The following is a 25228-nucleotide window of genomic DNA, read 5'->3' as shown; positions in this document are numbered from 1 at the left end:
AAACACCCCCACTCCAGCTAGAAGAGTTACCCTAGACCAGCCGCTGCAAGCAACATATATATAGGTATAACACTGGATAAACGCCTCACCTTTGGGCCGCACCTAAAAAATGCAGTAAAGAAATGTGGTCGCAGATCACAACAACTGAGATGGCTCATGAACAGAAGGAACACCCTCTCGCTGAGATGCAAAAGAGCTGTGTATGCGCACTGTATCGTACCGATCTGGTTATACGGGATCCAGATTTGGGGAATCGCAGCCAAATCAAATTATAAACGAATCCAAGTGATTCAAAATAGAGACAAATAACCAACTGCCCCTGGTACGTACGGAACTCCACACTTCATAAGGACCTCAATCTCTACACAGTTGAGGAACAAATTGGGAGACACACAAGTCGATACAGTGACAGACTACTGAGTCACAGCAGCCTTCTTGCAAGACGTCTTATCGCCGCTCGACCTCTGAGACGACTCAAAAGGCAAGGCTTTGCCAAGACATTTGGATAGCAGGAAAAACTGATATGTATATTTGCTCATACTTCACTAATTTGTATATAGTGTTTGGTTACCCCTAGGATATTGCTCCCCTGTGATGTTAAGATACAATATTATGATGTACGGATTCTTCAATTAATAAATAAATTAAAAAAAAAAAATTATGTTTTGAAGAACTCCGGGCTTCTTAATTTAGGTCTCAAACTAAACTTAACTTATTGATCTGAATTGATTGACGTTCAAGCCGCATTGGGGCGTTAGAGTGGGCGTGGCAAAAACTTTTTTGGAAAATCGAGCGAAATTTACAAGACTAAAAAAACTGTGAAAAATATGAAAATATTTTTCAAAAGTGTGGGCGTGACAGTTTTGGGCGGTTTGTGGGCGTTAGAGTGGGCGTGCTAACATGAAGTTCATACGGACGGACACGGCCACATCGACTCGGCTATTGATCCTGCTTAAAAATCTATTATACCCTTTTACTCTACGAGTAACGAGTATAAAAATCCCGTGTGGTCAGATACACTCTTAACTAAGAAAAATACCGTGCGGTCGGAAACAAAGTTTTATTACAATTTTTAATTCCGTGGGTTTAAACAAACCAAACTAAATAACATTTTAAAACTCTGTGCATCAAGAAATGTAGAAAAACAACAATATGGAAGTTCCACAACACTGACATCTTCCTGAATCCATTACTGGGACAGATTACAGAATTGCATTTCTACGACGGCATACCGGCTAGCTGTTCGGATTTGTCAAAATTAGAAGTGCAATATTGAAATATTTTTGATAAACTCAAATTAGAAAGTGATCCTATTGATCATTAAACTATACAGAAATTCTAAAAAGAACAACTAAAACCACAATAGATCAAAAATTGTCAGATAGAATGTACAAGTCACTAGCGCGCAAAGACATTGATACTATTTCCAAATTAAAACAAGAGAGAACGCTATAGTCGAGTTCCCCGACTATCTGATACCCGTTACTCACCTAGTGGAAGTGCGAAGGAGAGTCTTCAACATTGACAGTTTTTGACGTTTTGTGAGCGTTAGAGTGGGCGTTGCAAAAAGCTTTTCTGCAGATCGATAGAAATTTAAAAATATCAAACCATTTTACAAAAGTGTGGGCGTGGCAGTTTTGGGCGGTTTGTGGGCGTTAGATTGGGCGTGGCAACATGAATCGATAAACTTGCGCTGCGTCTGTGTTTCTAGAGTCTGTATGCTTAATCTCAATGCTCTAGCTTTTGTAGTTCCGGAGCTCTCAGCGTTCATACGGACGGACAGACGGACATGGCCAGATCGACGCGGCAATTGATCCTGATCAAGAATATATATACTTTATATGGTCGAAAACGCTTCCTTCTGCCTATTTCATACTTTTCAACGAATTTAGTATACTAGGGTAGTATACTCTACAAGTAACGGGTTTAACAAGCCACAATGGAACTAAGTCATATAGACTAATCCCGAAAATCAGTATTTAGATAAATCAGAAAGGCATAAGCAAAAGAACAAGGGAAATATTAATCAGAACAATAATCAATAAAATTTTTACAGCAGACATCATATTTATGGTACTTTTTACAATGTGATAAACCGAAATATTAACATGCAAACTCCGAATGAAGTTATGACTAAGCAAAATCAGTACTTGGCTCGTCCTGTACTTGTTAGTCAGAGGGGAAATTACTACACTTTTATAAGGGGTTTAACTCAAGGTAGACAAAACAATCATCTTAATTTTCAATTTCAAATAATGTGAATGGTAAAAGGGCCGGTAAAGAGACAACGAGAAAGTCAGAGTGGGCAAAGCACGATGGACGTAATTTTTATCAAACTGCTTTGGACACTCAAGAAACGTGGGAGGACGAACCAAGGAATGGACGCCACAGGTTCCTCTATCAACATCATAAAGGAAAAAGGCTTAGAGGAGGAAGAAGAATAGATGACAGTATACACTATAAAAGGGCCAATAAAATTAAAGAATAGTATTATTATGAAGCCCAGTTTGATATGTCCGTTCGTACAATAATTCTCCAAAAATTTTCAGATACTTATGATTTAATGTAAGGTCGAAAATATCTCGTAGAAACAAAAGCAAAAATTGATTAGGAGAAGGAAACTGTAATTTTAGGTTAGAGAAAACAAAAGGATGAATCCGCACCAGTGGAGAAATTCGATCCGAAACAGCAAACGGTTATGCCTTAAATCCAAGCTTAAACAGAAGAAGAAGACCGCATTAGCAAAATGACTCACTACAAAAGTAAAACTTAACACAGTGCACAATGATGTAAAACACTTTGATCGTAAGTTCATTGATGATAAATAATGAAGTCAGCTTCGCGATGAATAATGAATTACGCGAGCGTAACGAATACAGACTCGATCATCTAAATGTAGAGGAAGGTGAATGTTTAAAGAAGGTCCTATGCGAATATAGAGACATTCAGTACAAGAAGGAGAAAATTTGACATTCACAAGTACTATCAAACAGGTTATACAGACTCATCATGAAGATCCAGTTTACTGGAAACCTTATAAATATCCCCAAAGCGTTGATCAGGCCAACGAACAAGTTAATTACAAGGTATTATTTTCAAATCGATGTTTCCCTCTGGGAAACAAAAGTCTAGGCTGGTAGTGGATTACAGGAATCTCAATGAAATAACTGTCAACGACAAATTCCCCATTTCTAAAATGGATGAAATATTTTATAAATCCGGATGATGCCAATACCTTACAACGATTGATCTAGCCAGGGGTTTCCACCAAATCCAAATGGATAAAAATTCCATTGCGAAAACAACTTTTTCAACCAAACATGGACACTACGAGCATATACGCATGCCCTTTGGTCTGAAAAATGCTCCTGCAACATTTCAGAGATGTATGAACAATCTTTTGGAAGATTTGATTTACAAAGAATGTTTAGTATACCTGGATGACATTATAATTTACTTCACTTCGTTGGAGGAACACATTCTGTCTCTAAGGAAAGTCTTTGGGAATCTCAGGAATGCTAATTTAAAACTGCAGCTAGACAAATGTGAGTTCATGAAGAAGGAAACTGAATTCCTGGGACACATTCTAGCCACAAATGGCATGTTCGAGTTTAGACATAGCGACCTCTTGGACATTTGGAGGCTTGACTATCGGCAAATAAGTTATGTTTCAGATTACGTTTATTCCGCAATCAACAACAATAATCTGGAATCGAAAAGGACAGAAGAGATTGACAAAAAAATAGTCAATTTTGAATTATTCATTAAAAGAAAACTGCCCGAGTGTAAACGACAACTAGACCGTTTTATTTCCAAACATACTAAGTCGATGGGGTCTAAGATAACAATTCTTGCTAGTGATTTTGAAAACTCCAAAACACCACAGCAAATGAAACGCCAAAACTTATCTCACCAAAATACAGGAGCAAGATTATGTACGCGTATACACATTTATATGTATACGGTATATACTGGTATATCATACCAGTAGTTAATATGGGATGCAAGAGAGGCCCACGTGCGACCACGGACTCCAAATTTTGTGTGCAAGCTATTTATGATTTAACAACAAAATGTACACAGTTTCAAGTCTGTAGCTTAATTTTTAGACTTTAGGCCAATAAAATCGAATTCTGGACCACAATGCATTAGTAGACTAAATACCTATATCTTAATCTAAACATTTCTTGCCTAAACCCTCACACAATTGTCACGTTCCCACGCTCAAAGTTTGGACTCGCATACACGAAAACAGAAGTTTTAAATTTTAACAAAGGAAATCGTAAGAATCTAAGAGCACTTGTATCCAAAAGCCAATGCACTTGAATCCAAGAGAAATGCAAAGATAATCAGAATCAGAAACTTCAAAGCTCTCTTCAATCCCTAAAATCCAAAGTCCATATTTAAAAAGCTCGAGACCGAGGCTTGACAGTCAATCAATCCAGATCAATAAGTTAAGTTCAGTTCTTGGTGCAACTCGTTCCGAGTGTTGATATTAAACGCCTCAAACGTCTGTCTTTTTCAGCTGCATGCGCCAGCGCAACTGGGACTGCAATTTGATCTACACTTAGCGACTTCCACCTAGCCATAAGCGAAGTAACCATTCAGCCTCCATATAATGACAAGCGCTCTCCTTCTGCAGGGCATCCATTTAGCAGAATTATAAGTGTTGCAGCTAATGTCTCTGTTCCCACAAAATGTTGCAGAAGCAATTCTCAGAACTGAGTCCATGTTTTGCCAATGAAGCACGTCTGAGACGCGCTCCCTTCCAGCAACTGGCTGAGGGTCATCACAAGAGCGCTGCCGTCCAGTTGGTTTTCGGACAATATGTAATCCGCCGTTGAGCACCAGGATCTGAACCTGTGCGTTCAGGATTTAACTTTGGCAATACGACAGCATTTGAGTTTCTTGGATCTTTTTGTGAGTGTTGCACTTGTTATAGCAGTTCAGAAAAATGGCGATTTTACGACTCCCAAATTGTCAGCAAATTTTTTTCATTATTGAAAATAGGAATAGACGATCCCACTTCTGATGTCGGAATCGGATCGGTAGTATAGCCTGCGTCACTTTCTAGCGAGTCGGCGCACGGGAGCGAGGCATGTCTATCTTCCTTTGCGATTTAAAACTCAGTGATTAGTGACAGAGTTGCAATAATGCGTAGAACCTAAGTATACCCGCAATATCAACACACTTATTTCACACACATATCAATACCAACACACATAATGGCATTTTTCCCAATTCCTTAGTCCCATTCTTAACGGGAATATATCTATCTCTCTCTCGCTTCCGACCGCGATTTGACTACGTTCCACTATGGGAAATTTGACCACTTTTTCTGGCCTAAATTAATAACTCCAGAACGGGGAGAGATATTCAATTGGTGTTTTTTGTATGGGGTTACACTAGTCCATATCTTTAATGATACCAAAAATTGTGGGCGTGGCATCGCCCTTTCTATTTTTTGTAATTAATAACTTCAGAGCGAAGAAAGATATTTGATTAATTTGTACAAAAACATATCTATACGTACCCCAAAAACTAGGGGCGTGGCATAATCTCTTATATATACATATATTATTAATTTTCGTAAAGGCTTTCTCTAATTTTGTATGCCTTTTTTAATCTCAGCAAAAACAACTGATTTCGTGATAATGTTTATATACTAAATTATTTTACAGAACTTAACAACAATAGTACTAATTAAAATAACAAAACAATTCAGCAACCGCCTTGTTTAACTCCCGTTTAGCATGAGATTACTTTGAATTTGGAAAAGTAGGGTTAAGTCCTAAAATCTATAATTTCTCCCAAAATCGGAAAAGTGGTTTTTTAAATTACAATAATCTGAACAAGAATAAAATAAGCTACAACATGAGGTATATTTCATTGATGCAATCTGCTGCAATCACTTAAAATCTCTATTCAAAGTTAGGCATTATAGAAAAAAATACTTTTGTAAAGCAACTAATATTTTTACTAAATTACTGGGACAACACTAGTTTTTTTTTTTATTGAATGTTGCAAACGCCTAATAGAAGTCCAACTGATTAAAATACTTTTTACAGAATGGAAATTAACGCTTTGGTTCCAAAGATATTAGAACTTTTGTAACGACAGAAAAACTTAACGTTGCAGATTGTTGTTTTGTGTACGCGCAACAGCTGTTTTTAACAGCTGATTTCTTTGTTGTGGCGCCATCTATTAAAATTTCTAGTATGCAGCACTAAAGATTGGTCAATTATGAATGCGTACACTAAATATTATTGTAATATTCCGACTTTCAGAAAATGGGTTTTGGCCAGAAAAAGGGGTCAAATTTCCAAAATAGTGCGGTCGACAGATGTAGGGAATGCGTATTCAAAGAATAAGCAAAACGAAATAAGCAAGTACAAAGTAACAGAAAAGGTCGTTATATTTGAAATAAATCTGCGACATATATATGTGTATATTCTCTATACATACATATGTATATTTAATTTATAATCGCGGGGCAGAAAAAATCAATTCCATATATCTGCGTGTTTTGTGGGCTTGGCAATTTTCTGAAAAATGCTTGCATAAAGGGGGCACCACTACAATCTGAATGCTTAATATCAACTATGTGAGCCTGTGAATCTTTCGGTTCAGTGCTAGAGCTTGACTTAAGGGCTTTAAATAATAATCGAACCATTTGGATCTTCTGGTACATGTCAAAGACAAGTATTTCAGAGACGAGAATACCAGGAAAGGATCGCACGTGTATACCTATTTGCATGACGGGAATATGCTAAACTCCCAGTATTAGAGAAATTAACCATTTTAATTTGTATTCAAAAACATTAATATATAAATTCGGTCAATTCGAGTCAAGCATTAATGTAAATTTTCTTATTAATGCAATTGTTTGATGCTCTTAAACATGGAAGGAAACACATACCTCTATAGGATTTCCGTACGCAATACAAATGAGCGTGTCCTGGTCATCAATTTCCTGTCTCTCGATTTCGCAACGTGGCTTAACTTTAAAATATTTTGTATAGACGAGATAATTACGTTTAAATAACATATTTCACTTTTTACACTTACATTGGACTTCAATTATTGTTTTCGCAATGCTGTTACCGTGCTTATTATACGCAAGACACGTATATGTTCCATTATCGTTTCGGGTCATGGGAGTATTAATAATTAATGCATTGCCATTGGCAATAGTTTGGTTTTTAAAAATCCAATCATATGAAGGCTCTGTGGTAATAAGGTATAGGGTAATAAGTTAAAAAAGTTAAAAAGTTCAATAACAAACCTGGGTTAGCCCGAGATTTGCAAATGACGCGTCCTGGTATTGTGCCTTCCTGCACATAAACAATTTTCTCCGAAACCGTCGTATTTTCAGGTGCGTCTATTAGGCAAGGTTTTAATGTTTTGAAGTTAAAATATTTATTTGCACTTACACTCAATGCCAAAATAGGTGCGACTCCGTATGCTTCCGCCGACTGTATTACCCGTTGATACACATGTGTAGTTTGCATTATCATCCTCGATATTGAATTTTGAATCAGGCCAATTTGGCATATTAAAATGCTGAAATCACAGCATGTATTATCAATTAGGTCTTACTTAACCAAATAAAAGCCGAAAATAAAATCTTGCGGAGCAAAGCCTTTTGGCATATTAAAACTGTTTATCAATGTCGAACAGTTCATTAAATATTTTGGTTTTAAATTTAAAGTTAAATTAAAATTTATTTGGTTTAGCTTTTTATTGTTTTTAAGGAAACCGGAAAATTCTAATTTGAGTTAGGTTTACCGATGTGTTAATGTTTTTGTGTTAAAATAAATTAATACATACTTAACATACTCACCAAGACTGATAGCATGCTTTCAAAATCGCCCGTTGCGGGGGAGGCATCCATGTATTTTTCTTTAACAAAATATCGGGTATCGTTCCTTTCTATGGGCACACCATCTTTTTGCCAAGATATGTCGCATCGCGGGACACATTCGATGCGACAAGTCAAAGTTGCATTTGGTGAAGTGTGCAAAATTCCCGTGTACTGTGGCAAGTTCCTAATAAAAAACGGAGGCGCATGAACCTCCAAGTTTACTGTGGCCATCACACCTTTGCCTCCCTCATTGTATGCGTAGCAAGAATAGTTGGACCGATTATCCAGATCAATTGGCTCCACCGTCCAGTCCTTCGTCACAATGTCCTGCAGAGGACCCCGACCGCCTCGTAGCCAACGAAATCTGTTGGGTTTCGAAACTATTTGAGCAACAAAAGAAAATTTGCCCATTTTTCGGTAAAGGGCATAGGATGCTGCGGAGGCGTCGTTTTTTGGTTGTACCCCCGTGTAAAGAGTTAATACTTGTGATTGTGGCATGTAGGTGGTGAGCGTGATTAATGTACAAAGGGAATGGTTTAACATTAAATCAATTAAAGCATGAGTCTCTTTGATTTTATGTGCTGGATGAGATGCGCTTTCTTGTGGTGTTCCTAATGATGTTTGAGTTGGATCAGTGGACTGGAAAGGATTTTGGTGTTTATGTAGCAGCATCGCTTCAAAAGCAATGTCGGCCTCCTGCGGCGGCATTGCTTGGACGGTATGAAAGTCAATAGCCGGAGCGTGTTGGGGTTTTTTCATTTTGTGATTCTGGTTGGCCTTTTGTGCTACAAACCTATTTGATTCTGGAAATCCTGGATCATCTACAGAACAGGAGAATGTTACACTCTTTTTCTTAACGGCAACTAACGGGAAATGAGATAATGTTGCAGGTCCTGGCTCGTAATGCACCTATAAAAAACGTACATTTTAAGCAAAAACGTGATTTTAGAATGCCTTTGCTAGAAGCAGCTTAACCAACCAACAACTCTTTTTCTTCGCTTCGTGGACCCCAGCCAGCAGCATTGAATCCCTCACAGGAATAATTGTAGAAGAAGCCCCTCCCAATACTCTCTAACAAGAGTTTACTTGGGTCTATGTGACACAGGTCCTCCTAAAAGTAAGAATAATAAACCAAATAATATTAATTATACCCGTTACTCGTAGAGTAAAAGGGTATACTAGATTCGTTGAAAAGTATGTAACAGGCAGAAGGAAGCGTTTCCGACCATATAAAGTATCAATAGCCGAGTCGATCTGGCCATGTCCGTCTGTCCGTCCGTATGAACGTCGAGATCTCAGGAACTACAAAAGCTAGAAAGTTGAGATTAAGCATACAGACTCCAGAGACATAGAAGCAGCGCACTTTTGTCGATTCATGTTGCCACGCCCACTCTAACGCTCACTCTAACGCCCACAAACCGCTCAAAACTGCCACGTCCACGTCCGATTTTGATCAAGTTAAATCCGAAACAGGCACGGAAGCTATCTGCAGCAAGTGCAGCTAATATATGTACATTCCAGCCTAAGCAAAAGCTGCCTTTAATTTAATATATTTAACAGTAAACACAAGTAATACTTTGGATACCTAATAATAATGTTACGTTGTTCACCGAGGATGATAGGCACGATCGCGCACTGGCGGTAAGCTGAACTTGCTCCTGAGCTGATAAGCGACCGTATATACCTTATAAAACTCGTTCGAATTTCCACTAGCTGAGTAATGGGTATATCATAATGGTACCTATCTATAGTTAAATTAAATTTTTCCTAAACCAAAACCTCGTTGCAAAAAATTTTTCGAAGTTGTATTCAAAATAAGCGTGGCACAAAGTATTGCTAAATGAGCCATGTAGAATATTCACATCATTCGTCACACTATTAAAGTGTGTTTATACATTTTTTAAAACCGCTGTCTTTTATATACGTACCCTTGTTTCTTCGCAGTCTGGAAGTTCCTTAAGAAGTGTTGAGTTGGCGTACCACCTTACTTTGGTGAGAACAGAAGGATTTGCATCCAACACGTTGCAAAAAAGAGTGACATTTGATTCATCACTTTCCTTCACCGGTCCCTTTGGTATCATAAGAATTTCGACAGTTGGGGCATCTGAAGTAAAGGTTTTAAGCATATTTAAATGTTTTAAAACATTTGTAGATTATCTTACACTGCACGTCCAGATTAATTTTGTGATCAGAAGTTCCTTTGCCAATATTATTTGATAGTTGACAGGAATAATTTCCGATGTCCTCTTTGTTGGTAGCTTTGATAACAAGAGCCACATTCTCCGAATTTCCACCTTTATAATGAGTCGTATCATTTACATTTACCAAATCATCATTGCGATACCTGAAGTTTAAACAGCATATATGTTTTTATTTTGTCATTTAACTACATGTTATGTAAACAGTCAAGTAAAAAAAACCTTTAAACACAATAAATAAGATAAGAAATGAAGCTAGTTCCTAGTTTCGGAAAGCCCTTGCAGTAATAGGAGCACTTTATGATCAAGAACATTGAAACTATGATTTTCTTAATATCTACATTAACATTCAGACTATTCTGATTGAAAACAATAAAGTTAGAATTTCTTTATTTATATATTTTGGAAGAACGGGTTATGATCAAAACTACATTTTTTAATTTTTTTTCGATTATTTCTATATGATTCAGTGGTCCTATAGAGGACGACTTTTGGAAAAGTTTTATCCAAAAAGCTTTAAAACTAATAAATTAAAAATTGATAAATTCGCCTAGAAACAGACAGAAGTTCATAACATTGTCAACTCGACTGTTTATACTGATCAATTACATATATATTTTATATGGTCTCAAATGTTTTCTTTACTTCGTACTTTCTCCAAGGCTTTAAAAGGCCTTCAGATATAGATGATGGCAGGTAATATGGTTACACGAATGGATGTAACCCATATTTATTTATGTAAATTGTATGTTTATTGTTAAAATTACTTATAAAAGGTAAGATCAGAGAGAGAGAGAGATGTATTAGGGATGAGCCATGGGTGCAACACCCTTGGAAATTATGGCCAATGACAATAAGCCTTACGATAATTTAAATCTTTAATTTTAAAGGTTTTTACTGTGATATTTATCTACTAAGCTTTTACAGCAAGCTATTTTAATTTTCGAACTCTTGCCGCTTATACTGAAGTAGCTTACTTACCATTCAACTTGAGTCAGTGAAGCAGGGTTTGCAACGTATTCACAGTTAAGAAGAACTATTTCACTTGTATTGGCAATTATATCAGATGGACTGACTTTGACTACGGGGGGATCTAAAATAGAAGAAATAAATAAATTGTCAAATACAAATGATATAAATAATTATATCAATATATGTATAAACATATATATGAATATATCTTACATATATATCTTAAACATAATATATAAATTTCAAAATATATTTTTAAAAGGTTAATACTCACATAAGACTTCCAACGTGAGGGCAGATGAAATTGGTTTTTCGCGATTAATTTGCAAAACAATATTTTCAGCTTCGCAACGAAAAACCCGATCATTTTCAAAGCGGGTGGCGTTGAAAATGAGTTCGGATTGAGTATGAAAGGTGCCGTCACTTTTTTCCAGCTAAGAAAAAAAATCATTGCTGAATACTATTAATAGGTAAATTTTACAACTTTATTTTTACCGATTTAGTCCGGATTTCAGTTATTTCGTTTTCGTCTGAACTTATTATGGTGGTTGTGTTATACCAAGTAAGATTTACTGCTGGTCGCGCCCCACGAATCTATAAAAAAGTATACAGATTTGCACATTATCAAGCAAAATTACTTTTGATAAAATTAAACCCCTAAAATTACACATAAAAAGTAAAACATAGAGACCAACATAAATCAAAAGATAACAATATAGTCAAAAAGAATAAAGTAGAAAGAAAGTAGGGTGTGAGAAAGAAATTTCGAAATTGGCAAGACTTTTCAATAAGCAAATCGGAGGTATTCTATTTTATCTAGCTCATAATTTTTTAGAGATTAAGAAAAATTGAAAATGAGACTATTGACATTTTATTTTTTCCACTTTTTGATGATCCGTCCGAAGCGTTTCCGGCCATATAAAGTATATACAAGTATATATTCTTGATCAAGATCAATAGCCTAGTCGATCTGGCCATGTCTGTCCGTCTGTCCGTTTGTCCGTCCGTATGAACTCTGAGATCTCAGGAACTACAAAAGCTAGAAAGTTGAGATTAAGCACACAGACTCCAGAGACATACACACAGCGCGAGCTAGTCGATTCATGTTGCCATGCCCACTCTAACGCCGCCAACCGCCCAAAGCTGCCACGCCCACACTTTTGAAAAATGCTTTGATTTTTTTTTAATTTTTGTATTGGTCTTGTAAATTTCTATCGATTTGCCAAACAACTTTTTGCCACGCCCACTCTAACGCCCACAAACCGCCCAAAGCTGCCACACCCACACTTTTGAAAAATGTTTTGATATTTTTTTATTTTTGTATTAGTCTTGTAAATTTCTATCGATTTGCCGAAAAACTTTTTGGCACACACTCTCTAACACCCACAAACCGCGAAAAACTGTCAATGTTGATGACTCTTCTTAGCACTCGACTACAGCGTTCTCTCTTGTTTAAACCTGAAGTGTGTATGAAATAGTAAGGTGAATGACGTCAATGCCAATAAATAAATTATAAAGTCCTCAAACATCCTATCCACCAATCGATTGTTCTTCGTTTCTTTTAAACTGTTTCGTCCATTCTTCGGTTAATTTCTGGCTTTCTAATACCTTTTATAAGTTCTTATTACATTTTATAACTTACGTCACATGTTAAAACCACTTTGCTGCCTTGTACTGTGTGATGTTTTACCCCATTAATATTTATACTAGTTGGCCGAACTGTTGAATAAAAAAGAATCAAAATTATGTTACAAATAATATTATTAAAATTGTATTCTTATTCCATATTCCAAGAAATTAAATATTACTTAGACATGTCAAAGCAATCGTTGAATTTTGTATTGATTATTAAAGTACCTTGTAAATCCACGCTAAACTTAGTTACAGTAACATTTTGTATGGCTGCGGATTTCACACGACACTCAAAATCCTGAGCAAGATCTTCGCGGGACAACTGCCAATCCAACTCGAGTGTTGAGGTATAAAGACCATTGATTAAGTCATGAGTGGGGGAATCTAAAGAAATCAAAAAGAAAGCATAAAAATATGGTATTTTGTTTGAAAAATGTAAAATTAAACGCAATTACAAAACAAGAAAGAACACTATAGTCGAGTTCCGCGACTATCTGATAACCGTTACTCAGCTATTGGAAGTACAAAGGAGAAATTTCCACACTGACAGTTTTTGGTAGTTTGTGGGCGTTAGAGTAGGCGTGGCAAAAAGATGTTTGACATATCGAGTAAAATTTACAAGACTAACAAAAATTTGAAAAAATATCAGAACATTTTCCAAAAGTGTGGGCGTCGCAGTTTTGGGCGGTTTGTGGGCGTGGCAACGTGAATCGACAAACTTGCGCTGTGTCTGTCTCTGGAGTCTCCATGCTGAATTTCAACTTTCTGGCGTTTGTAGTTCCTGAGATCTCTACGTTCATACGGACAGACACACGGACGGACATGGCCAGATCGACTCGGCTTTTGATCCTGATCAAGAATATATATATTTTTAATATGGTCGGAAACGCTTCCTTCGGCCTGTTACATACTTTTCATCGAATCTAGTATACCCTTATATTCTACGAGTAACGGGTACAAATATAATACTTACAAGTTGTTAGACGCTTTGTTCCACGAAACCAGCTCACTTCAGGTTGAGGTCGGGTGTTCCTTACAGTACAAGTAGCTTTGAGGGACTGGCGTTCCTGCATGGGTCCCACTACACGGCCGTTCTCGAGTCGATCTCCTTTTGCATCCAAGATAACAACCTCAGTGGGTGGCACTGAATACGCGCGTTTATTATCCATCATATACAAATTGGTGGCGGTTTTGTGTTGTTTGTATTTGAGTGACGTATAATTTTAGATGGATAAACATATTTTAATGCGATTTAAAATAAATCATGTATGTATGCTATATAATAAAATAAAACTATCCCTTAAACTTAAATATAAATGAATGAAAACTGTTATTAAAAATTATTCGTATCATGATTAATGAACACTTTAGAATATATATTTTTATAAACAATAAATTTAGAAAATAATCCAAAAACCAAACAAAATATTTGTATATTTTATCGAACTTTTTTTAATTTGATTAAAAAAGCTACTTCCCTGCTTAGGTCTTATAGCTAAAAACACAATATATATTTAAGTTATTAATGATTTTTTTTACCAATGTTTTCTATGTTTTTATAACGCAGATATATTAATGAAATCAATAATACATAAAAACGTTTTGTCGGAATATTTATGGAATGCGAATTAGGATTTTGCAAATAAAATAATACTCAATACATTTTAATGTCGGGGATGGACACGTGTTTTTTTAATATTACGGTCGTAATAAGATTTTTGTTGGTGATTTAAACAATTTTTGTTGTTTTAATTAATTTGTCATAATGTTATTATTTATACGAATTATTATTTTCCAAGTCGATGTGGACGGTTGGTTTTTATAGTTTTCATTTTTTAAAAAAAATTGGTATTATATAATATGATTAGGAGTTTTGACGCATGTGGTGTTTTAAATGAGAGAAAGAGAAGGAGAATGGTTAAAAGTAGAGAAATATAAAGGTAGTGTGGCAACTATAAAAGGAACGTTTGTTCCGCTTTCAGCTTTTAACCGTGCTACCAAGACATATCTTCTTTTAGTAGAAATAGGTAAAGGGAAACGCTTAAACCAAGCTCTTTAGGTGCCATGAATAGCACATACGGACTAAAAGATGCTTCTTCTACCTCTATTTTCTGCGCTTTTGTGCATTTAAAGCGACTATCAGATACCCTTATGCATCTAAAGAAAATGTGAGAACAAAAGTTTTAAAGTGAATATCTTGAATTCTATAATAATTGAATTAGCTGTTTAGAAAATATTAAGAAACAAGAACAATTTAAAAAAGAAGATTAAGCGAAGTAAATTTTGTTTGTGAAATATTATTCGGCACTCAAAAAACTGTACTTCTGCTTTACAGAACTATGAAGTATGATTCGGTATTGATTTTTTGTTGCGTTAGTGAGTTCCAAAAAATTCATTCCATTCTTCACACCTACGTCTTGAAAATTAAACTTTTAATTATCTACAAGATTTATGTTTTAAGCATAGTTCGTTGATTATTACATGTAGTATTAAGCAATGATAGACAGAAACAAGCAAAGTAAATTTAAATTACTCTGCAGTTCCACAATTTATTACCGCTCTTACTGACACTCTCTCTCTGAAACGATCTCTCCCTTTAAAATATATTTAACTAAAATATGTGATTATTGTTGAATTAGCTTATGTTTATTTGATGATTTGTCATTATGCTGATTCGTAGGACATGACTATTTTAAAATCATCTCAGTTGATGAATAATTTGAATATAATTTAACAAGATGGCGATAAACGGTACTGCAGGGTAACTCAATACATATGTACATGTATACATTAAGTGCAAATTATCATAAAGCTCATTTTTCATGCAGTTTGGTTTTTTGAACAATACATTTCTTTATATACTGTTTAGTTTGATTACTTACCTAAGACTCTCAATTCTATTCGATATCCATTAAAGTTATCACACGTTTCTTCTGGTATAAAAAATGTAGTATCACAAAGATAAATATCTTCATCAGCTATTTTTAAGTCCTTAATTACTAGTCTGTATGGGTTTTGCTCCACGGTTACTCTAAAATGATTAAACAAGATTACCATAAAGCTATCTTTGATTAATTTGTTACCTTTCGTCAAACTCTTTATTAACACTCGTGACGTTACTATCTCCGAGAAGCATTGCAGCAATGCGAGCATCTCCCTTAAACCAATTTAGTGAGTGGAGTTTTCCGCACTTTTCTGAATTAACCGGGCACGGTAGAACAACGGATTGACTTTCTTGCTGACTGATGGTGGTATCTAAAAAAATAAAACAACAATATTATAACTTTGACAGTAACATGACTTCTTAAGAAACACATTTCTTTACATGTGTTGATAAGAAACAAAGTTAAAAAATGTTTCAAAGGAGTAGTTTTGGACGGTTTTGGGGCGTTAGATTGGGAGTGTCAAAAAACTTGTTGGCATATCGAAAGAAATTTACATATCATATACAAATCTGAAAATACTCGTATATCAAAACATTTTTCAAAAGTGTGGGTGTGGCAGTTTTAAGAGGTTTGTGGGCTTGGCAGCATAGGTCAACACATTTGCGCTGCGTCTATGTCTCTGCATGCTTAATCTCTTATTTCTAGCTTTCATAGTTCCTGAGATCTCGACGTTCATACGGACAGACAGACAGACGGACGGACAGACGGACATGGTCAGATCGACTCGGCTATTGATCCTGATCAAGAATATATATACTTTTTAATTTGTTAGGAAACGCTTCCTTCTGCCTGTTACATAGTTTTCAACGAATCTAGTATACCCTTTTACTCTACGAGTATCGGGTATAAAAATTCTAAAAAGTCTACATTTTGATTTTAAAAAATTTTTAAATGAATTTGAATTCTATAGTAATGTCATTGGTGTATCGTTATAAATTTTATAATTTCTGATTCGCAATTCCACTCGCAGACTAACGGGTATCTGATAGTTGAGAAACTTGACTATAGTATCTGTAGTTTTATTTGCCAATTTAGAAAAAAATATGTACAAACATTTGGGTTTCTTTTTAGCAAATAGTTGTTTATCACTTTTTTGCGAACTTCGATTCTGAGAGTTTGTTGTTTTTAACGTATACAAGTTTTAATTTACATACTTGACATGTACGTTTTTAACCAAACGTGTTTTCTAATGTTACGTTTTTTTTTAAGAATACCCGTCAATAAATAGGATCTATGAAATATCTAAGGGTGGGTAATAACCCACCCCCAAAAAACTTGTATTTTATAAATAGTTACATTTTAGCACGCAGCTCGATATAAGTAAATTAAGTTCCACCACTTTTTAAAACACTCTAGTTTTTTGGTAAATATATCCTTAAATAACTTTTCCATAGCACAAAAATCTGCATACAAAATTTCCTAATTTAAAATAAATAAATAGTTACATTTTAGCACGCAGCTCGATATAAGTAAATTAAGTTCCACCACTTTTTAAAACACTCTAGTTTTTTGGTAAATATATCCTTAAATAACTTTTCCATAGCACAAAAATCTGCATACAAAATTTCCTAATTTAAAATAATTAACCATTTTGCACCTGTTGTATTAGTATACCCGCTAATCGTGGAGTAAACGGGTATACTAGATTCGTTGAAAAGTATGTAATAGGCAGAAGGAAGCGTTTCTGACCATATAAAGTATATATATAATCTTAATCAGGTTAATACCGGAGTCGATCTGGCCATGTCCGTCCGTCAGTATAAGAATTGAGATCTCAGAACTATAAAAGCTAGAAATAAGAGATTAAGCATACCGACTCCAGAGACATAGACGCAGCGCAAGTTTGTCGATTCATGTTGCCACGCCCACTCTAACGCCCACAAACCGCCCAAAACTGCTACGCCCACACTTTTGAAAAATGTTTAAATATTTTTTCATTTCTGTATTGGTCTTCTAAATTTCTATCGATTTGTTAAAAAACTTTTTGCCACGCCCACTCTAACGCCCACAAACCGCCCAAAGCTGCCACGCCCACACTTTTGAAAAATGCTTTGATATTTTTTCATTATTGTATCAGTCTTGTAAATTTCTATCGACTTGCAAGAAAACGTCCACAATTTTGTAAAATGTTTTGATATTTTTTCATTTTTTCTTAGTAATGTAAATTTTTATCGATCTGCAGAAAAACTCCCACGCCCGCTTTAACGCCCACAAACAGCTAAAAAATGTCAGTGTTGAAGACCTCCTTCGCACTTTCACTAGCTGAGTAACGGGTATCAGATAGTCGGGGAACTCGACAATAGCGTTCTCTCTTGTTTTATTTTCAAGTTACGCATATTTTCTATGCTGTTTCTATAGTTTTTCTCTTGTTTTCTAAAGTCATCGATTTAATGATAACACTGGATCGATGTACCGTTTGCTCCGAGCTAACCATCACATCAAGTTTTGTCCTTATTATTTTCGCGTGGAAAATAACTTCCCATAATTCCATTGGGACTACAAAATTTCTTTTTCTCATGCAACCAACCATGGTGTTCTAGTGTAAGCGTCATTTCAAATGTGGGAAAATGTATTCAAATGTTTTAAGCATTCCGCAGATGCGATTCCCATGAATGCGAAGAAAAGCAGTGAAGAGAAACTGAAAATAATATAAGGCATACAGTGGTTGGCACTGGTATTTTGACAGCACTAAAATTTTATTTTACCTAAAATTTGAAGTTATTTCAGTAGCTTATTGGCATCCATGGAATAAGCATTTGGTTTTCGCCTAAATTATACAAAACTTGTAATAAAACTTATAATTTATCAGTGTACAAATGTATTGCAAAAAGTACATACATATGAACATATAAACTTGATCAGTATGAAATGCCGAGTCGATCTGGTCATGTGCGGCTGCCTTTCCGTCCATTTTTCCGTGGTCTTTCAGTTTTAAAACTGTATGTGTGAAAGTTTCACAAAAATGTTTTTTTCTATTGCAGGTAGTATATACATAAGTCGAAACGGACCGTATGGTACCGCTATATCAAACATATCATAATGAGAAAAAAACCCTTGTACATCAGTTTTTCGACCATATATGTATAATTTAAGTTTCGAAAATGAAACGTCTATATTATGTAGCTGATACAGTTAAAGTCGAATAAGTTATTGAGAATAATAGAAAAATTTATGAGTTATTATAATATATTTTTTATATTATATTACTGCTTTATTTATTTATAACCGTTCCCTATTTTTATACCCGTTACTCGTAATCTAAAAGTCTATACTAGATTCGTTGAAAAGTATATTCATATATAGTACTTAATAACGATCACAGCCGAGTCGATAGCCATGTCTCCCTGTCGGTCAGTCCGTATGGACGTCGAGATCTCAGGAAATATAAAAGCTTGAAAGTGAGATTAAGTATGCGGATTTCAGAGACAAAAATGCAGAGCACTTTTAATTTCTTTAAACAGTGTTCTTTCTTGTTCCCTTAAGTCAACTAGAATTGCTGCTCCCTTGTTTATTAAATTAGGTCAGCCCTTAGCTACAAACTTTGGATTTGTGTTTAATAATAACAATAATAATCTTAAACTTACCGACTTGTGCACTGGTGCTATCTACTAGCGCAAAGAAAAGCAGCAGTACCAGCGATAGGGATATTGGACTGCTCTCTGCCAGTTGATTCGACTTGGGAACAGCCTTTCCTGATCGTCCTAGCACCATATTTCCCATCTTGTTAAATGTAAGGTCAGTTTACGGCAAAATTTTCTTTGAAGAATTTTTAGAACTTTAATATTGTATGTTGCTTCGGTAGGCACATACAAGTATCGTTGATGTTATCTGAGTACTGATTTGGTGTACCACAATCACTTTTCAATTTTATCCAAGAACGTTGTCAGTCATAAAGTCATTATTTCATTGTATCCAAATTTTACTGCGTTTCAAAAACTATTACGGTTGATTAACTTAAATGATTATTTCAGATTATCATAAATAACAAGAAAACATTTTTATAAATTCTGAAAAAATGGAAAAACAATAGTGAGTAGTAGTATTTGGTTGATATACAATATACAATATTTAGTTCTTAAGGAATTATAGTCAACTACCACGACTGTTAGATAAATAAATAAATAGTATGAAAAAAAATTTCGTCTTTATATTTTCGGCCACGCCCATTCTATCGCCCACAAATTACAAATCCCAATAGCGACAGGGTGGAATCTTTTTTGGAAGTAAACATTTTTTAGCAGAAATCTACCACTTACTTCATAAGTTTGTTGTAAATTAATATTTTATGTGTAAAGTAATAAATGTATCCGCTGTTGTAAGGTTCTCCTGGGTAATCAAGGATACAGTTGCTTTCCAACTTCAATATCTCCATCTCTTTCGCATTCCCTTTATCTGAGTACAAGGTATCTGACGAGAGACTCGACTAAAGCATTCCCTCTATACACTACACTTGACTTGTTATATAGTATGTAACAGATAAAAGGAAAGGTTTACGACCCTATATAGTATAAATATAGTATTCTGACTATGTCCGTTTGTCAGTCTGACTGTCCATCCGTATGAAGGTCGAGATTTTGGGAAATATAAAAGCTTGAAATTTTAGATAACAACTGTCACTCCAAAACATTTACCAAAAATATTTGGCCACGCACAAAACTTTCACTTCCACATTTCTTTCCGTTACTTGAACAGTAAAAGGGTATACTAGAATTGTTAAAAAGTATGTAACAGGCAGAAGGTAGCGTTTCCGACCATATAAAGTATATATATTCTTGATCAGGATCAATAGCCGAGTCGATCTGGCCATGTCCGCCTGCCCGTCCGTCTGGACTAGCTAGTAGGTTGAGATTAAGCATACAGATTCTAGAGACAGAAGCAGCGCAAGTTTGTTGACCCAGGTTGCCACGCCCACAAACCGCCCAAAACTGCCACGCCCACATTAAAAAAATGTTTTGATATTTTTTCACATTTTTGTTTGTCTTGTAAATTTCTCTAGATTTGCCAAAAATAGTTTTGCCATGCCCACGCTAACGGCCACAAATCGTCAAAAACGGTGACCGTGGAAATTTCTCTCTCGCACTTCCACTAGGTGAGTAACGGGTATCAGATAGTCGGGGACATCGACTATAGCGTTCTCTCTTGTATTTTAATCTAGAAATTATAAGTATAGTTAAAAAAAAACTCTTTCTCGCAATGTATATGTATATTCTGTTTGCTTAACGATTTATTGAGGCTTAGGTTCAACTATTTGAAATCATTGTTAGGCTTGATAATAGGTAAAAACCAATGTTTTTATTTAATAAACATGGGTGACTTTATTAGCCCATAAGTTTTAAAAATGTGTGCGTTTATATTAGCTGGTCTTCCCATATGTATATATGTGGTTTATTTATACGTGAATATATATGTGCATTTATACAACGGCAATATAAAGCAACGAAAATTCATTGCAAACTATTTCTGAAAGCGGATTCGGAGAGTGATATAATTTCTTTTAGCACGACTCTGTTCGGTCGGCACTGCTGTATACATAGGCACATATGTATGTACATATTTCAGCGCGTACACTCAATGTACGAAAATGTGTATATTTGTGTACAAAAGTTCCCCTGTATTTGCACACTAATATATAAATACATAGATAGGTAACAAAGATTTTCTATTTTGTTTTTCCAACCAATATTAGAACACTTGCTTTTTTAAAAGTGGCTAGGTGCTATTTAAGATTATTCCTTGAACAAATTATTTAAGATTAACAAACACTTTTGTTTGCGTTTTTACTTGTTGCAAGCACATCACATATGTATAGTTTTAAGGGTATGATTATGATATTTAGGCCACGTTTATACCGTTTTTTATTGATCAGGACCTTTAATTCTTTGTCCTCTGCGCTGTTTAACGTAAAACTTTTTGAATTCACTTTCACGTTTTACAAAGAATTATTTTTATATTTTCTTTTCCTCTTTACATTGCTTTACATTTGCTCACAAGTGGTTATTATGCCAATTTTGCTATAATCTAGACGGCGATATTCCCAGCACTCATTCCCTACACTCACGTTCCATTCGAGTTGGTTATCTCGCGTTTTCTATTTAAAGCGCTCACTCATGCTATGGATATTTCGTTGGCCTCTCGTTCACACGCGTTTTTATGGCTTCAGGCCTTTTTTTTAGCGGTCCGATGTCCGATAGCAATAGCAAGAGCGTTGTCCCGATGTTCTCTGCATTCGACGGTCAAACTGAAACTGAAACAAACTTGAAGGCGGCTAGGCAGCCAACGCCAAAGAGCCAAATGGCTAAGAGAACCGTCTGCGAGGAAGGGAAACAACCCCTAAATTGGCGTCGGCGTTCGGCTTCCTTGCAGCTGCTGGTGTATTAAACAAGTGTTTGGGACAAATGCGTCAGCCACATGCTAGCAGGGCTGACAGTCCTATTCACGGCTGTGAATTCGACGCTAATTATAAAGTTGCCAATTCCCACGGCCCTATACCCATACGTAGTTAGATTACGATGTGAATTGCGTGAGTTGGGTGAGATTAAAAACATTCCCAATAGGAGTTTGCAAGTTTGCAAGCTTAGATAAATAACTATTGAAAGATGAGCATAGAAAATTATTTGCAAACGAAAGAATAAATAATATGGTCAAGCAACAAAAACAGCTTTTCTATCCAAATCAGAGCAATTGGACCTTATGGGTTTCTGTAACAGAGTATCCAAACGCTATTTTAAGCATTAGTTTTACGAGTTTTTAAAATCCACCCGTTAGTTTAGCTGATGAACTGCTACAAATAGCTACATGCATAAAGCTCACCATCTGAATCCCTGAAGATAGAGACTTGTGTTTTATAAAACAACAGATTTAAAAGAACTAAATTAGTTCTTTGGAGCTTGTCGTTAATTTTTCGAAAACTACTGTAACTATTTCTTTTTATATTCAAAATTGTCACTAATTACCTCGTTTAGGTCACCACCTAATCACCATTTTTTTTTGTTATTTAGAATACACCATTTTTTTAAAATATATAATGTTTTAATATAATCGAAATCGGACACTATAATAAAGGAACCGCTGGAAATAATAATTAAAAATAAAGAAAATCTTTATTACGTTGGGTTTGATCATATAGTATTATGTATACTTAAGTAAACATCTGCGTTTTTTTTTATATACATGTACATAAATACTTCAAGGGTGTACAATATTCAGCTTGCCGGAGCCAAAATTTGATTCCTGTTTTTAATTTATACCTTGGTACGACAGCCTTGCACCCATATAGTTTTGGACAACACATTAAAAAATTTTCTATTAGATGGCGGTTTATTTTTGGAAGTGTTCGAACACGACCACATCAGCAACTGGACAGCGGCCAAAAGAAACAAATCGACAAGCCACGGAAAAACACTGTGAAAACGGAGGGACTCCAATGGCTCACGGATCGCCAGCTGTTCTTTGGCGTACAGCATAGGCGGCAAAACAGCCTTTGCTTAATCATTTGTAAGGCATGGGGATGTTTCTGTTGTGGAAAGATAAGCAGGTGTCTGACCTAGTGAGCATCGGAAGTCACTAAGGAGACACAGAAGGAGTTAGTTGCACCTGCTCCTGAAGCGTTCTAGTAGCTTGGAAGATTACTTATTCTGTAAATGTGATTTTGATCAACTATAAATTTACTAAGCTCCCAAAAACTTACAAATATATGGGGAAGTAAGGAAGCTTTTGTTGATAAAAACAAGATAGTAAATAAACTCCGGTAACATTAATTTTACTTAAACTTTCTTCTTATGAAATATCAATTTAATAATATGTTCAACAAAAATTTTATTATCTTCCTTGCGACTATTGCAGCTAGTATAAAACCTTAAACGGGCTGAGTCTAACAGCTGACCTCTTTAGCTCCTATACAAAGACATTACCGACATTCCCTAAATAAAATAACAAAAAGTATTGATTTTTTGAGCTTAGAAAAATTGCCATGATTTAAGGGTCCGTAGCTATAAGTATAGGCAGGTGCTTTCTTAATTCTAGGGACCTTTTTCTAAAACTAAGAACAAGTTGCGCTTTTCTAAAATCAAAACCAATTAGAAAAATTTTTTTTTAATTTATAACTTTTTTTGTTTTTTCAAAGAAATAAAAATAAAACCAAAGTCGCTCACGATTTGCTTAAGAAACAAAACTATTGAGATCACCAAACACTGTCGCGACTGCTATTTATACTCTCCGAGTAACGGGTATACTAGATTCGTTGAAAAGTATGTAACAGGCGGAAGGAAGCGTTTCCGACCATATAAAATATATACATATATTATTGATCAGGATAAATAGCCAAGTCGATATGGCCATGTCCGTCTGTCCGTTCGAACGTCGAGATCTCAGGAACCACAAAAGCTAGAAAGTTGAGATTAGGCATACACACTCCAAAGACATAGACGCAGCGCAAGTTTGTCGATTCATGTTGCCACGTTCACTCTAAAGCCCACAAACCGCGTAAAGCTGCCATGCCCACACTTTTTAAAAATGTTTTGATATTTTTTCATTTTTGTATTGGTCTTGTAAATTTCTATCGATTTGCCAAAATGTTTTGCCACGCCCACTCTAACGTCCACAAACCGCCCAAAGCTGCCACGCCCACACTTTTAAAAAATGTTTTGATATTTATACCCGTTACTCGTAGAGTAAAAGGGTATACTAGATTCGTTGAAAAGTATGTAACAGGCAGAAGGAAGCGTTTCCGACTATATAAAGTATATATATTCTTGATCAGGATCAATAGCCGAGTCGATCTGGCCATGTCCGTCCGTCTGTCCGTCCGTATGAACGTCGAGATCTCGGGAACTACTAAAGCTAGAAAGTTGAGATTAAGCATACAAACTCCAGGGACATAGAACCAGCGCAAGTTTGTCGATTCATGTTGCCACGCCCACTCTAACGCCCACAAACCGCCCAAAACTGCCACGCCCACACTTTTGAAAAATGTTTTGATATTTTTTCATTTTTGTATTAGTCTTGTAATTTTCTATCTATTTACCAAAAATCTTTTTACCACGCCCACTCTAACGCCCACAAACCGCCCAAAGCTGCCACACCCACACTTTAGAAAAATGTTTTGAAATTTTTTCACTTTTGTATTAGTCTTGTAATTTTCTATCGATTTACTAAAGAACTTTTTGCCACGCCCACTCTAACGCCCTCAAACCGCCCAAAGCTGATACGCCCACACTTTTGAAAAATGTTTTGATATTTTTTCATTTTTATATTGGTCTTGTGAATTTCTATCGATTTGCCAAGAAACGTTCTGCCACGCCCACTATAACGCCTACAAACCGCCAAAAACTGTGTTTAAGACTCTCCTTTTCCCTTCCACTAGCTGAGTAACGGGTATCAGATAGTCGGGGAACTCGACTATAGCGTTCTCTCTTGTTTTTCATTCTTGTATTAGTCTTGTAAATTTCTATCGATTTGCCAAACAACAAACCGGCAAAAACTGTCAGTGTTGAAGACTCTTCTTCGCACTTTCACTAGCTGAGTATCGGGTATCTGATAGTCGGGGAACTCGACTATAGCGTTCTCTCTTGTTCGGTTTGTTATACCCGTTACTCGTAGAGTAAAGGGTATACTAGATT

At 35.6% G+C, this 25228-nt stretch overlaps 1 protein-coding gene across 31 annotated transcripts in view; it reads right to left on the bottom strand.

Moving 5' to 3' along the window:
* LOC6540104 (hemicentin-1) overlaps positions 1–25228 on the bottom strand; it is a 112680-nt gene that overhangs the window by 53287 nt on the left and 34165 nt on the right. For 9 of the 31 annotated variants that reach the window (XR_005561142.2, XM_039374120.2, XM_039374123.2 and 6 more), the window contains exons 1-20: positions 21670–21871; positions 19196–19618; positions 15750–15921; positions 15549–15697; positions 14206–14214; positions 13640–13810; positions 12892–13050; positions 12677–12753; positions 11530–11628; positions 11309–11468; positions 11044–11155; positions 10027–10208; positions 9793–9968; positions 8844–8975; positions 8658–8773; positions 7844–8228; positions 7434–7563; positions 7286–7381; positions 7069–7227; positions 6920–7002 (exon numbers count right to left, since the gene is read on the bottom strand). Coding sequence is in view for 28 of the 31 variants with exons in the window: in XM_039374120.2 (XP_039230054.1) it covers positions 6920–7002; positions 7069–7227; positions 7286–7381; positions 7434–7563; positions 7844–8228; positions 8658–8773; positions 8844–8975; positions 9793–9968; positions 10027–10208; positions 11044–11155; positions 11309–11468; positions 11530–11628; positions 12677–12753; positions 12892–13050; positions 13640–13810; positions 14206–14214; positions 15549–15697; positions 15750–15921; positions 19196–19331 (2703 nt within the window). In the remaining 3 variants the exon portion in view is untranslated. Of the gene's footprint in view, positions 1–6919; positions 7003–7068; positions 7228–7285; positions 7382–7433; positions 7564–7843; positions 8774–8843; positions 8976–9792; positions 9969–10026; positions 10209–11043; positions 11156–11308; positions 11469–11529; positions 11629–12676; positions 12754–12891; positions 13051–13639; positions 13811–14205; positions 14215–15548; positions 15698–15749; positions 15922–19195; positions 19619–21669; positions 21873–25228 lie in introns of those variants that run through there. The other 22 variants (XM_039374129.2, XM_039374132.2, XM_039374134.2 and 19 more) reach the window with 14 other exon arrangements.

This window comes from Drosophila yakuba, chromosome 3L (genome assembly GCF_016746365.2).
Source record: "Drosophila yakuba strain Tai18E2 chromosome 3L, Prin_Dyak_Tai18E2_2.1, whole genome shotgun sequence".
NCBI lineage: Eukaryota > Metazoa > Arthropoda > Insecta > Diptera > Drosophilidae > Drosophila > Drosophila yakuba.
This window is presented reverse-complemented; position numbering and strand designations above follow the sequence as displayed.